A 14,700-nucleotide genomic window follows, 5' to 3' on the forward strand; every position below is an offset into this window, starting at 1 on the left:
AGTTGGGGTCTGACTGTGATGTTTCCTATCTCTCTCTCTCTGTAGTTGGGGTCTGACTGTGATGTTTCCTATCTCTCTCTCTCTGTAGTTGGGGTCTGACTGTGATCAATGGAAGTGAAAAACAGGAGAAGCCAGAGAGGCAGCAATGGTGAGTCCCTGACTGTGTGTGTGTGTGTGTGTGTGTGTGTGTGTGTGTGTGTGTGTGTGTGTGTGTGTGTGTGTGTGTGTGTGTGTGTGTGTGTGTGTGTGTGTGTGTGTGTGTGTGTGTGTGTGTGTGTGTGTGTGCTATACAGCATGTCCTGTATTTCTCTAGAATTACTGAGCAACACCAGGGAACAGATGTCAGTAGTGGGGGTATGATGTCAGCAGTGGGGGTGTGATGTCAGCAGTGGGGGTGTGATGTCAGCAGTGGGGGTATGATGTCAGCAGTGGGGGTATGATGCGAGATAGAAAGAGGATGAAGACTACAATTTCAATTTCATCCCCCTGAAGAGAGAGAACAAATATTACATTAAATACTATGGCTGAACTCAAATGTGCTGGTTGATAAAATACTATATAATATTTATGGGAAAGATGTTTGAAAAGGGAATGTTGTTCTTAAATGATATTGTCAATTGTAATGGTAGAGTTATGTCCTTCAGGTAGTTATCAGAATTGTACGGGAAGGTCTGCTCAATCCAAGAGTACAACCAATTGATTACAGCATTGCCCCAAAAATGGAGGAGGCAGGTGGCAGCTGGGGGAGGTAGGGAACTGGTCTGTCTGCCCAATATAAAGGATCGAAACTGGAGGAGGCAGGGAGCTGGTCTGTCTGCCCAATATAAAGGATCAAAACTGGCAGAGGAATTAAAATAGCATAAATACCAGTTTCATTTGAGGACCAGGATGTTGACAACTGTGCCATACAGATTGCAAAATAGTTGGGAAGAGATTTTTGATGTACTGATTCCATGGTACAGGGTGTATGAGTTGATATATAAAACAACGCAAGATTCAAGAATTCATGCTTTTCAGCTAAAATTATTATATTGAATTCTTGCCACCAACAAAATGATTAATATTTGGGGCATAAAATCATCGAAGCTCTGCAGATTTTGTTGTGAGGATACAGAATCAATAGACCATTTGTTTTGGTGTTGCCCTCAGGTAGCCTGGTTCTGGTCTCAGGTTCAGGAATGGCTGAAAATGCATAACACTGATCTAAAATTGACCCTGGAAATAGTACTGTTAGTAGATCTGGAGAGACCGGGTCAGTCAATTACTAATATACTAATAATCTTAGTAAAATTATTTATCTTCAACACGCAATCTGTAGATTCTATTCGATTAGATTGAAATTGTATGTTAAATATCATAGGGAGTGGTCTCGGATGGTTGAGGGGGGTGGTCTCGGATGGTTGAGGGGGGTGGTCTCGGATGGTTGAGAGGGGAGTGGTCTCGGATGGTTGAGAGGGGAGTGGTCTCGGATGGTTGAGGGTGGGAGTGGTCTCGGATGGTTGAGGGGGTGGTCTCGGATGGTTGAGAGGGGAGTGGTCTCGGATGGTTGAGAGGGGAGTGGTCTCGGATGGTTGAGAGGGGAGTGGTCTCGGATGGTTGAGAGGGGAGTGGTCTCGGATGGTTGAGGGGGGAGTGGTCTCGGATGGTTGAGGGGGAGTGGTCTCGGATGGTTGAGGGGCGAGTGGTCTCGGATGGTTGAGGGGGGTGGTCTTGGATGGTTGAGGGGCGGGTCTCGGATGGTTGAGGGTGGGAGTGGTCTCGGATGGTTGAGGGGGTCTCGGATGGTTGAGGGTGGGAGTGGTCTCGGATGGTTGAGGGGGGTCTCGGATGGTTGAGGGGGAGGTCTCGGATGGTTGAGGGGAGGGGGTGGTCTCGGATGGTTGAGGGGGAGTGGTCTCGGATGGTTGAGGGGGGTCTTGGATGGTTGAGGGTGGGAGTGGTCTCGGGGGACTCTCGGATGTTTGAGGGAGGGGGTGGTCTCGGGGGGACTCGGATGTTTGAGGGAGGGGGTGGTCTCGGATGTTTGAGGGAGGGGGTGGTCTCGGATGGTTGAGGGGGGAGTCTCGGATGTTTGGGGGTGGTCTCGGATGGTTGAGGTGGGGGTCTCGGATGTTTGAGGGGGGTGGGGGTGGTCTCGGATGGTTGAGGGGGATCTCGGATGTTTGAGGGGGGTGGTCTCGGATGGTTGAGGGGGTGGTCTCGGATGGTTGAGGGGGTGGTCTTGGATGGTTGAGGGGGTGGTCTCGGATGGTTGAGGGGTGGGGTGGTCTCGGATGGTTGAGGGGGGGGGTGGGATGGTCTCGGATGGTCTCGGGGGGACTCTCGGATGTTTGAGGGAGGCGGGTGGTTGATGTGGGTGGAGTCTCGGATGTTTGAGGGGGTCTCGGATGGTTGAGGGGGGGTCTCGGATGTTTGAGGGGGGGGTGGTCTCGGATGGTTGAGGGGGATCTCGGATGTTTGAGGGGGGCCCGATTGGATGACGGGGGATGGTCTCGGATGGTTGAGGGGGTGGTCTCGGATGGTTGAGGTGGGGGGAGGTGGTCTCGAATGGTTGAGGGGGGTGGTCTCGGATGGTTGAGGGGGGGTCTCGAATGGTTGAGGGGGTGGTCTCGGATGGTTGAGGGGGTGGTCTCGAATGGTTGAGGGGGATGGTCTCGGATGGTTGAGGGTGGGAGTGGGGGGAGTGGTCTCGGATGGTTGAGGGTGGGAGTGGACTCGGATGGTCTCGGGTGGGAGTGGGGGGAGTGGTCTCGGATGGTAGAGGGTGGGAGTGGACTCGGATGGTTGAGGGTGGGAGTGGTCTCGGATGGTTGAGGGTGGGAGTGGGGGGAGTGGTCTCGGATGGTTGAGGGTGGGAGTGGACTCGGATGGTTGAGGGTGGGAGTGGGGGTGAGTGGTCTCGGATGGTTGAGGAGGGGAGTGGTCTCGGATGGTTGAGGAGTGGAGTGGGGGGAGTGGTCTCGGATGGTTGAGGGTGGGAGTGGGGGTGAGTGGTCTCGGATGGTTGAGGAGGGGAGTGGTCTCGGATGGTTGAGGGTGGGAGTGGGGGGGGAGTGGTCTCAGATGGTTGAGGGTGGGAGTGGTCTCAGATGGTTGAGGGTGGGAGTGGGGGGGGAGTGGTCTCAGATGGTTGAGGGGGAGTGGTCTCGGATGGTGTCGGGTGGGAGTGGTCTCGGATGGTTGAGGGTGGGAGTGGTCTCAGATGGTTGACGGTGGGAGTGGTCTCGGATGGTTGAGGGTGGGAGTGGTCTCGGATGGTTGAGGGTGGGAGTGGAGGGGGAGGGGTCTCAGATGGTTGAGGGAGGGAGTGGGGGGAGTGGTCTCAGATGGTTGAGGGTGGGAGTGGAGGGGGAGGGGTCTCAGATGGTTGAGGGTGGGAGTGGGGGGGAGTGGTCTCGGATGGTTGAGGGTGGGAGTGGGGGGAGTGGTCTCGGATGGTTGAGGGTGGGAGTGGAGGGGGAGGGGTCTCAGATGGTTGAGGGAGGGAGTGGGGGGAGTGGTCTCAGATGGTTGAGGGTGGGAGTGGAGGGGGAGGGGTCTCGGATGATTGAGGGTGGGAGTGGTCTCAGATGGTTGAGGGTGGGAGTGGGGGAGGGGTCTCGGATGGTTGAGGGTGGGAGTGGTCTCGGATGGTTGAGGGAGGGAGTGGGGGGAGTGGTCTCGGATGGTTGAGGGTGGGAGTGGGGGGAGTGGTCTCGGATGGTTGAGGGTGGGAGTGGGGGGAGTGGTCTCGGATGGTTGAGGGTGGGAGTGGGGGGAGTGGTCTCGGATGGTTGAGGGAGGGAGTGGGGGGAGGGGTCTCGGATGGTTGAGGGTGGGAGTGGGGGGAGTGGTCTCGGATGGTTGAGGGAGGGAGTGGGGGCGGGGTCTCGAATGGTTGGGGGGTGGTGTCGGATGGTTAAGGGTGGGAGTGGTCTCGGATGGTTGGGGGAGTGGTCTCGGATGGTTGGGGGAGTGGTCTCGGATGGTTGGGGGGAGTGGTCTCGGATGTTTGAGGGGGAGTGGGGGGAGTGGTCTCGGATGGTTGAGGGTGGGAGTGGGGGAGTGGTCTCGGATGGTTGAGGGTGGGAGTGGGGGGAGTGGTTTCGGATGGTTGAGGGAGGGAGTGGGGGGAGGGGTCTCAGATGGTTGAGGGTGGGAGTGGGGGAGTGGTCTCGGATGGTTGAGGGAGGGAGTGGGGGGAGGGGTCTCAGATGGTTGAGGGTGGGAGTGGGGGGAGGGTCTCGAATGGTTGAGGGTGGGAGTGGGGGGAGTGGTCTCGGATGGTTGAGGGAGGGAGTGGGGGGAGGGGTCTCGGATGGTTGAGGGAGGGAGTGGGGGAGGGGTCTCGGATGGTTGAGGGAGGGAGTGGGGGAGGGGTCTCGGATGGTTGAGGGAGGGAGTGGGGGGAGGGGTCTCGGATGGTTGAGGGAGGGAGTTGGGGGAGGGGTCTCGGATGGTTGAGGGAGGGAGTGGGGGAGGGGTCTCGGATGGTTGAGGGAGGGAGTGGGGGGAGGGGTCTCGGATGGTTGAGGGAGGGAGTGGGGGGAGGGGTCTCAGATGGTTGAGGGAGGGAGTGGTCTCAGATGGTTGAGGGAGGGAGTGAGGGGAGGGGTCTCAGATGGTTGAGGAAGGGAGTGGGGGGAGTGGTCTCAGATGGTTGAGGGAGGGACTGTGGGAGGGGTCTCAGATGGTTGAGGGAGTGAGGGGGAGCGGTCTCAGATGGTTGAGGGAGGGAGTGGGGGGAGTGGTCTCAGATGGTTGAGGGAGAGAGTGGGAGGAGTCTCAGATGGTTGAGGGAGGGAGTGGGAGGAGTCTCAGATGGTTGAGGGAGGGAGGGGGAGTGGTCTCAGATGGTTGAGGGGGAGGGGTCTCAGATGGTTGAGGGAGGGACTGTGGGAGGGGTCTCAGATGGTTGAAGGAGTGAGGGGGAGTGGTCTCAGATGGTTGAGGGAGGGAGTGGGGGGAGTGGTCTCAGATGGTTGAGGGAGGGAGTGGGAGGAGTCTCAGATGGTTGAGGGAGGGAGTGGGAGGAGTCTCAGATGGTTGGGGGAGTGAGGGGGAGTGGTCTCAGATGGTTGAGGGAGGGAGTGGGGGAGTGGTCTCAGATGGTTGAGGGAGGAGTGAGGGGAGGGGTCTCAGATGGTTGAGGGAGTGAGTGAGGGGGAGGGGTCTCAGATGGTTGAGGGAGGAGTGAGGGGAGGGGTCTCAGATGGTTGAGGGAGGAGTGAGGGGAGGGGTCTCAGATGGTTGAGGGAGTGAGTGAGGGGAGGGGTCTCAGATGGTTGAGCGAGGAGTGAGGGGGAGTGGTCTCAGATGTTTGAGGGAGGGAGTGAGGGGAGTGGTCTCAGATGGTTGAGGGAGTGAGGGGGAGTGGTCTCAGATGGTTGAGGGTGGGAGTGGTCTCAGATGGTTGAGGGAGGGAGTGAGGGGAGTGGTCTCAGATGGTTGAGGGAGTGAGGGGGAGTGGTCTCAGATGGTTGAGGGAGGGAGTGGGGGGAGTGGTCTCAGATGGTTGAGGGAGGGAGTGGGAGGAGTCTCAGATGGTTGAGGGAGGGAGTGGGAGGAGTCTCAGATGGTTGAGGGAGGGAGGGGGAGTGGTCTCAGATGGTTGAGGGGGAGGGGTCTCAGATGGTTGAGGGAGGGTGTGGGAGGAGTCTCAGATGGTTGAGGGACAGCTATTGGGGAACTGTGGGGGGTTCGGGTTCATGTTTTTTGGCCTGGTGGGAGATCTGTCAACGTGCCCCTGAGCAGGATGCTGGATGCTTCTGTGTGTCTCTCTGAATGGGAGTCTGTTGGATGACTGATGTGGTGTAGTTGTTGAGCGACTTCACTGCAACTATATTGTATGTTTCAGATAAATAAATAAAAAAGAGGTTTGAGTTGATGATAAATACTTTTACTTTTGATCATGAGTGGAAAGGTCACCCCCCCCCCACACACACACACACCTGTGTGCTGCTGGGTCAAGCCATTAGCAACAACAGGCAGAAAAGTTGCGCAGTTGAGAGAGACAAAGAGAAAGAGAAGGAGAGAAAGAGAGGGAGAGTGTGGGGGAGAGAAAGAGAGGGAGAGAAAGAGAGGGAGAGTGTGGGGGAGAGAAAGTGTTGACGGCCAGGGCTCTATTGCCAAGGTTCTATCACCAGGGTTCTATCGCCCGGCACTGTGTGTGTGTCTTAGTGTGCTTGTGCGGGTGTGTGAGAGAGGGGAAGTTGGGAGTAGAGCATGTGAGCAGAGTTGTAAATCTCATCGCTCATGGAGGGTTGTGCATCTCTCCATCAAGTCCTTTCCTACCGCTCATCATTTCAAATAGGCTACATGTCATATTAAACAGCATATAAACTCTCTAAATAGGTCAGGAGCCAGACAGGGAGACTAAGAAGGAACAGAAATGAATTATTTAGGTTATATTATTTCAATTATTTCAAGGCTCGATCCTACAAAGAAATACATTGTGAAGCATTAGCGAGTGTGACACACTAGGCTGGTAGGGACATAAAGCCCTCAGCATTTAAATAACATTACCTTGTATTAAATCATTATAGTCTATATACAGGCTGTGATTAGGCTGTGACTTACATCAAATGAAATGAAAGATGTCTTATTAATGCCTTTGAATTCATTTTTAGAAACAAGAGTTTGGCCACTCTATGGCTTCAGACTCACGTTGGTGCCTGAGAGCTGGCCTGCAGCGGATAACATGGGGATGCGAAACAACCTTTTGATCCCTCTTACAGAGCTACTGGGGATGCTGAACAACCTTTTGACCCCTCTTACAGAGCTACTGGGGATGCTAAACAACCTTTTGACCCCTCTTACAGAGCTACTGGGGATGCTGAACAACCTTTTGACCCCTCTTACAGAGCTACTGGGGATGCTGAACAACCTTTTGACCCCTCTTACAGAGCTACTGGGGATGCTGAACAACCTTTTGACCCCTCTTACAGAGCTACTGGGGATGCTGAACAACCTTTTGACCCCTCTTACAGAGCTACTGGGGATGCTGAACAACCTTTTGACCCCTCTTACAGAGCTACTGGGAATGCTAAACAACCTTTTGACCCCTCTTACAGAGCTACTGGGGATGCTGAACAACCTTTTGACCCCTCTTACAGAGTTACTGGGGATGCTGAACAACCTTTTGACCCCTCTTACAGAGCTACTGGGGATGCTAAACAACCTTTTGACCCCTGTTACAGAGCTACTGGGGATGCTGAACAACCTTTTGACCCCTCTTACAGAGCTAATGGGGATGCTGAACAACCCTTTGACCCCTCTTACAGAGCTACTGGGGATGCTAAACAACCTTTTGACCCCTCTTACAGAGCTACTGGGGATGCTAAACAACCTTTTGACCCCTCTTACCAGGCTGGGCATAGATGCAGAGTTGTTTTTTTATTTTTCAAATCCAATGTATTTATTTAGCTCTTCGTACATCAGCTGATATCTCAAAGTGCTGTACAGAAACCCAGCCTAAAACCCCAAACAGCATGCAATGCAGGTGTAGAAGCACGGTGGCTTGGAAAAACTCCCTAGAAAGGCCAAAACCCAGGAAGAAACCTAGAGAGGAACCAGGCTCTGAGGGGAGGCCAGTCCTTTTCTGGCTGTGCCGGGTGGAGATTATAACAGAACACGGCCAAGATGTTCAAACGCTCATAGATGACCAGCAGGGTCAAATAATAATAATCACAGTGGTTGTAGAGGGTGCAACAGGTCAGCAACTCAGGAGTAAATGTCAGTTGTCTTTTCATAGCCGATCAGTTAAAGACAGCAAGTGTGGTAGAGAAAGAGAATTGAAAACAGCAGGTCCGGGGGACAAGGTGGCACGTCTGGTGAACAGGTCAGGGTTCCATAGCCGCAGGCAGAACAGTTGAAACTGGAGCAGCAGCACGGACAGGTGGACTGGGGACAGCAAGGAGTCATCAGGCCAGGTAGTCCTGAGGCATGGTCCTAGGGGTCAGGTCCTCCGAGAGAGAGAAAGAAAGAGAGAAAGAGAGAATTAAAGAGAGCACACTTAAATTCACACAGGACACCGGATAAGACAGGAGAAGTACTCCAGATATAACAAACTGACCCTAGCCCCCCGACACATAAACTACTGCAGCATAAATACTGGAGGCTGAGCCTGGAGGGGTCAGGAGAAACTGTGGCCCCGTCCGACGATACCCCCGGACAAGGCCAAACAGGCAGGATATAACCCCACCCACTTTGCCAAAGCACAGCCCCCACACCACTAGAGGGATATCTTCAACCACCAACTCACCAATTTTCCATAAGTAGCTTCATTTTGTGCTCTTTTTGTGCCGTATCATACAGAGTACTGAATTTGAATTACTTCTGAACAACGGGAGAGGGCTTCAAAGGCCTCTGCATTTGGGATGGGATGGGGGGGGGGGGCTGTGAAACTCTCCTGCCATTGTTATGCTCAAGGGCTTTGACACCTCTCACTTCACACCTCCATGCTAATTGAAGTTGTATCCATTCTGTCTATCAAGCTCGGTAGCATTAATTTAGCATTCAGTCCTTATAAAGTAAAATATTTCATTGTAATATATCTTTCTTCTTGGCTTTTGAAAATAAAAAATTGCTTCAGACTAAACATGACTCAGTCAGTTCCAGGTTGGATGGTGTTTTGACAGATCATTTGCTGTATAGCTTTGAAATAAGAATCTTTGGTAGTAGGAATCCTTCCGGGTCATTCCATCCAAAATCAGGTTGAAGGTTTGAAGTTTTGATTTGGAGTGAAGGTTGTGTTGTAGAGGGTAGTATCCTGTATGTCCTTCCTGAAAACACGCTGAGAAATGCAGGAGCTCATCTGTTCTCTCCCTCTTCTTTCTTTCTTTCTTTCTTTCTTTCTCCTGTCTCACTCTCTCCCTCTGTAGGTATCTGTGTTGTGACACTCAGACAGAGATGAGGGAGTGGTTCTCCACCTTCCTCACTATCCAGGTGAGAGGACACATACTGTCAGACTGGTTATTATGATTCACTGTTCTGTCTGTCACACTGTTCTGTCTGTCACACTGTTCTGTCTGTCACACTGTTCTGTCTGTCACACTGTTCTGTCTGCCACACTGTTCTGTCTGCCACACTGTTCTGTCTGTCACACTGGTTATTATGGTCCACTGTTCTGTCTGCCACACTGTTCTGTCTGCCACACTGGTTATTATGGTCCACTGTTCTGTCTGTCACACTGTTCTGTCTGTCACACTGGTTATTATGGTCCACTGTTCTGTCTGCCACACTGTTCTGTCTGCCACACTGGTTATTATGGTCCACTGTTCTGTCTGCCACACTGTTCTGTCTGTCACACTGGTTATTATGGTCCACTGTTCTGTCTGCCACACTGTTCTGTCTGCCACACTGGTTATTATGGTCCACTGTTCTGTCTGCCACACTGTTCTGTCTGCCACACTGGTTATTATGGTCCACTGTTCTGTCTGCCACACTGTTCTGTCTGTCACACTGGTTATTATGGTCCACTGTTCTGTCTGCCACACTGTTCTGTCTGCCACACTGGTTATTATGGTCCACTGTTCTGTCTGCCACACTGTTCTGTCTGCCACACTGTTCTGTCTGCCACACTGGTTATTATGGTCCACTGTTCTGTCTGTCACACTGGTTATTATGATTCTTTCTGAATTAAGGTCAGAGTATAATTTGCTCTCTCTCTTTCTCTTTGTCTCTCGCTGTTCTCTCTCTCTCTCCCACTTCTCTTTCTCTTTGTCTCTCGCTGTTCTCTCTCTCTCTCCCACTTCTCTTTCTTTGTCTCTTGCTGTTCTTTCTCTCTCTCTCACTTCTCTTTCTCTTTGTCTCTCGCTGTTCTCTCTCTCTCTCCCACTTCTCTTTCTTTGTCTCTCGCTGTTCTCTCTCTCTCTCCCACTTCTCTTTCTTTGTCTCTTGCTGTTCTTTCTCTCTCTCTCACTTCTCTTTCTCTTTGTCTCTCGCTGTTCTCTCTCTCTCTCCCACTTCTCTTTCTTTGTCTCTCGCTGTTCTTTCTCTCTCTCTCACTTCTCTTTCTTTGTCTCTTGCTGTTCTTTGTCTCTCTCCCACTTCTCTTTCTCTTTGTCTCTCTCACACTTCTCTTTCTCTTTGTCTCTTGCTGTTCTTTCTCTCTCTCACTTCTCTTTCTCTTTGTCTCTTGCTGTTCTTTGTCTCTCTCACACTTCTCTCTCTCTCTCTCTCCCCACTCAGTATGATGGTAACGTGTGGCCAGCGGATGCAGTACAAACACGTGTGACCCGTGCGTTGCCGGCGGATACGCGTCATGGTAATGTGGCGTTGATTCCGTTGCGCGGCAGCGAGAATGAGATGCGGAACAGCGTTGCAGCTTTCACCGCCGACCCGCTTGGCGTGAGTCAATCATCCAATCACAGGGGCCAATCCACAGTCGTGGGCCTATCAGAGACCTCCATGCTGACACAGCCATTCCAAGCCCTGTCCTGAGTCCCATGATGCAGTGCGTGTGTGGTCAGGAGGGGGGCGGAGTCGACCATGTGGTCAGGATGGATAACCTCTGGACTCTGATTAACCCTGATTACGCTCATCGCAATCCCCCCCCCCCACACACACACACACAGGAGTTTACAATTGTGCATGGGGCTTTTTTTCCTTATCAGCTGGATGGTGTGTGTGTGTGTGTGTGTGTGTGTGTGTGTGTGTGTGTGTGTGTGTGTGTGTGTGTGTGTGTGTGTGTGTGTGTGTGTGTGTGTGTGTGTGTGTGTGTGTGTGTGTGTGTGTGTGTGTGTGTTGTGATCATATATTGTTGTGTTGTCTCTTCGTGCCGTAAGCTTGTCTGTGTCCTGGTTGAATGTAAGCACAGGATGTTGAATCCATACAGAACACTGACTGTGTTAGACATGACTGTTAGCACTCACCATTACACATGACAGAGTTCATGTCAGCCAGTCTGAATGAATTAATCCCTCTCTCTCTCTCTCTCTCTCTCTCTCTCTCTCTCTCTCTCTCTCTCTCTCTCTCTCTCTCTCTCTCTCTCTCTCTCTCTCTCTTTCTACCCCCTCTCTCTCTCCACCCCCTCGCTCTCTACTCCCCCTCTTTCTCTCCCTCCCTCCTTTTCCTCCCTCAATCCCTCTCTCTCTCTCTCTCTCAATCCCTCTCTCTATCCCTCTCTCTCTCTCCCTCTCTCAGCTCTTTAGAGATGTCTGATAATGGGGCCAGACAAGGTGAGACATTATCTAAAGTTCCTACGTGTGTAAGAGTGTGTGTGCAGTTATCTAATTGTCTGTGTATGTTCCATAGGGGATAGACCACCAGCCGTAGAACCCACGAAGTCTTCAGAACATTCCAGTAACGACCCCCCCCCGCCACACACACACCTGTGCCTATGAGCTGGACCTCTAAGCAGGGGCAGCAGGTGTGTCATGAGGAGAGAGAGACTGTTACCACAGTGCCTTTTAGGACTGCAGTGCACCCTGGAATACATGGAGGACCTGTAAGAAGCTCCTGGTATGGACTGAGAGGCTGAGAACAAAGACTGACTGAGTACAGATTGTTACTGGAACAGACTGACTGAGTATAGACTGACATGGAACAGACTGACATGGAACAGACTGACTGAGTACAGACTGACTGAGTACAGACTGATTGAGTACAGACTGATTGAGTACAGACAGATTGAGTACAGACTGTCACTGGAACAGACTGACTGAGTACAGACTGACACTGAATACAGACTGACACTGGAACAGACTGATTGAGTACAGACTGACTGAGTACAGACTGATTGAGTACAGACTGATTGAGTACAGACAGATTGAGTACAGACTGTCACTGGAACAGACTGACTGAGTACAGACTGACACTGAGTACAGACTGACACTGGAACAGACTGATTGAGTACAGACTGACTGAGTACAGACTGATTGAGTACAGACAGATTGAGTACAGACTGACTGAGTACAGACTGACACTGGAACAGACTGACACTGGAACAGACTGACACTGGAACAGACTGACTGAGTACAGACTGATTGAGTACAGACTGATTGAGTACAGACTGACACTGTAGCAGACTGACTGAGTACAGACTGACTGAGTACAGACTGATTGAGTACAGACTGACACTGGAGCAGACTGACTGAGTACAGACTGACTGAGTACAGACTGATTGAGTACAGACTGACACTGGAACAGACTGACTGAGTACAGACTGACTGAGTACAGACTGATTGAGTACAGACTGACACTGGAGCAGACTGACTGAGTACAGACTGACACTGGAACAGACTGATTGAGTACAGACTGACTGAGTACAGACTGATACTGGAACAGACTGACTGAGTACAGACTGACACTGGAGCAGACTGACTGAGTACAGACTGACACTGGAACAGACTGATTGAGTACAGACTGACACTGGAACAGACTGACTGAGTACAGACTGACTGAGTACAGACTGTTACTGGAACAGACTGACTGAGTACAGACTGACTGAGTACAGACTGACTGAGTACAGACTGAGTACAGACTGTTACTGGAACAGACTGACTGAGTATAGACTGACTGAGTACAGACTGAGTACAGACTGTTACTGGAACAGACTGACTGAGTATAGACTGTTACTGGAACAGACTGACTGAGTACAGACTGACCGAGTACAGACTGACTGAGTACAGACAGATTGAGTACAGACTGTCACTGGAACAGACTGACTGAGTACAGACTGACTGAGTACAGACTGTTACTGGAACAGACTGACTGAGTACAGACTGACTGAGTACAGACTGTTACTGGAACAGACTGACTGAGTACAGATTGTTACTGGAACAGACTGACTGAGTACAGGCTGACTGAGTACAGACTGTTACTGGAACAGACTGTTACTGGAACAGACTGACTGAGTACAGACTGTTACTGGAACAGACTGACTGAGTACAGACTGACTGAGTACAGACTGTTACTGCTTGTCTCTGAGAGGCCTGGAGATAATGGGATGATCTTCACCGACAATCCAGCCGTAACTGTCCCTGTATGTCCCACATCAACCCTGTCCCCTCCTCGAGAACCGTCTCTCTCGCTCCCTGTTGTGAACTCTCCCCCACCTGTACCCTCATCTCGTCAGCCTCACCCGGGTCCCCTTCTCTCTTAAAGACTCCCCCATCTGTAGAGTGCTCACATCACCTCTCCCACGGTCTTCTCCCTCCATGTTTTAGACTGTAATTATTTATTTCTCCAGCAGAGGGAGCAGCATATAGGAAGTTGAGGGGGGACTCTGTCCATTTAGAAATACGGTGGTGTATGTAGGTAAACTGTTAGACAACCGTGACCATCACTAGACATTAAGTTGGTTCCACTAGACATTAAGTTGGTTCCACTAGACTAGAGGGAGGACAGTGATGTGTGTGTGTGTGTGTGTCCAAGTTCACTTATTGTAGTGACATCATTTCCCCCACTTCTAGTTCTTAACCTGTAGAGACACCCCCCCCCCACCCAACCAACCCACTCACTCACTCACTCACTCACTCACTCACTCACTCACTCACTCACTCACTCACTCACTCACTCACTCACTCACTCACTCACTCACTCACTCACTCACTCACTCACTCACTCACTCACTCACTCAACCAACCCAGCCAGCCAGCCAGCCAGCCAGCCAGCCCCCCCCCCGATGGCCCTCATATCTGTTTTTGTCCAATGAAAGAACTGATCTGTTTCCTGTTTTGTTAAGACGGATCGTCTGTCTGGTACTCTGTACACTTGAATAAACACATTTCAGCCCGAGCTGTGTCTATCAATATCACATACTCTCAATCATCTTATCATATGTCGCATTGCACTTTTAATCTGTCTCTGTCTTATAAATGTGTTTTTATGTCAAAATAACTTTTGTAATTCTTCAGATTGTAACTGTAGGTATGGTTTAATAAAGTCTATGCTTGTTGGATCTCCAGTCTGTGTGTGTGACTGAGATGTAACACGCTCTGACACTACAACCATCCCGTTCTGCCGTCGGCGTCTGGTCTCTAAATGACAAATCAACTGTTTCCATGGTGCCCAACTACCTCTGAATTTGTTCTCTGAATGACAAATCAACTGTTTCCACGGTGACCAACTGCCCTCAGATTCTGCTCTCTGAATGACCACCCAACTGTCTCCATGGTGACCAACTGCCCTCAGATTCTGTTCTCTGAATGACCACCCAACTGTCTCCACGGTGACCAACTGCCCTCAGATTCTGCTCTCTGAATGACCACCCAACTGTCTCCACGGTGACCAACTGCCCTCAGATTCTGTTCTCTGAATGTCCACCCAACTGTCTCCATGGTGACCAACTGCCCTCAGATCCTGCTCTCTGAATGACCACCCAACTGTCTCCACGGTGACCAACTGCCCTCGGATTCTGTTCTCTGAATGACCACCCAACTGTCTCCACGGTGACCAACTGCCCTCAGATTCTGCTCTCTGAATGACCACCCAACTGTCTCCACGGTGACCAACTGCCCTCAGATTCTGTTCTCTGAATGACCACCCAACTGTCTCCACGGTGACCAACTGCCCTCAGATTCTGTTCTCTGAATGACCACCCAACTGTCTCCACGGTGACCAACTGCCCTCAGATTCTGTTCTCTGAATGACCACCCAACTGTCTCCACGGTGACCAACTGCCCTCAGATCCTGTTCTCTGAATGACCACCCAACAGTCTCCACGGTGACCAACTGCCCTCGGATTCTGTCATTGTCTGGTCAGACTGAGTAGCAGAT

General features: G+C 51.4%; 1 protein-coding gene across 1 annotated transcript in view; it reads left to right on the top strand.

Moving 5' to 3' along the window:
* LOC124004955 (arf-GAP with Rho-GAP domain, ANK repeat and PH domain-containing protein 1-like) overlaps positions 1-13,888 on the top strand; it is a 122,674-nt gene extending 108,786 nt beyond the window's left edge. The window contains 5 exon segments of the mRNA XM_046313759.1: positions 89-148; positions 8,862-8,925; positions 10,171-10,329; positions 11,125-11,159; positions 11,236-13,888. Coding sequence (XP_046169715.1) covers positions 89-148; positions 8,862-8,925; positions 10,171-10,329; positions 11,125-11,142 — 301 coding nt within the window. The 3' untranslated portion in view covers positions 11,143-11,159; positions 11,236-13,888.
* The last annotated feature ends 812 nt before the right edge of the window (positions 13,889-14,700 follow it).

This window comes from Oncorhynchus gorbuscha, linkage group LG19 (assembly GCF_021184085.1).
Source record: "Oncorhynchus gorbuscha isolate QuinsamMale2020 ecotype Even-year linkage group LG19, OgorEven_v1.0, whole genome shotgun sequence".
In the NCBI taxonomy this organism is placed as follows: Eukaryota; Metazoa; Chordata; class Actinopteri; order Salmoniformes; family Salmonidae; genus Oncorhynchus; species Oncorhynchus gorbuscha.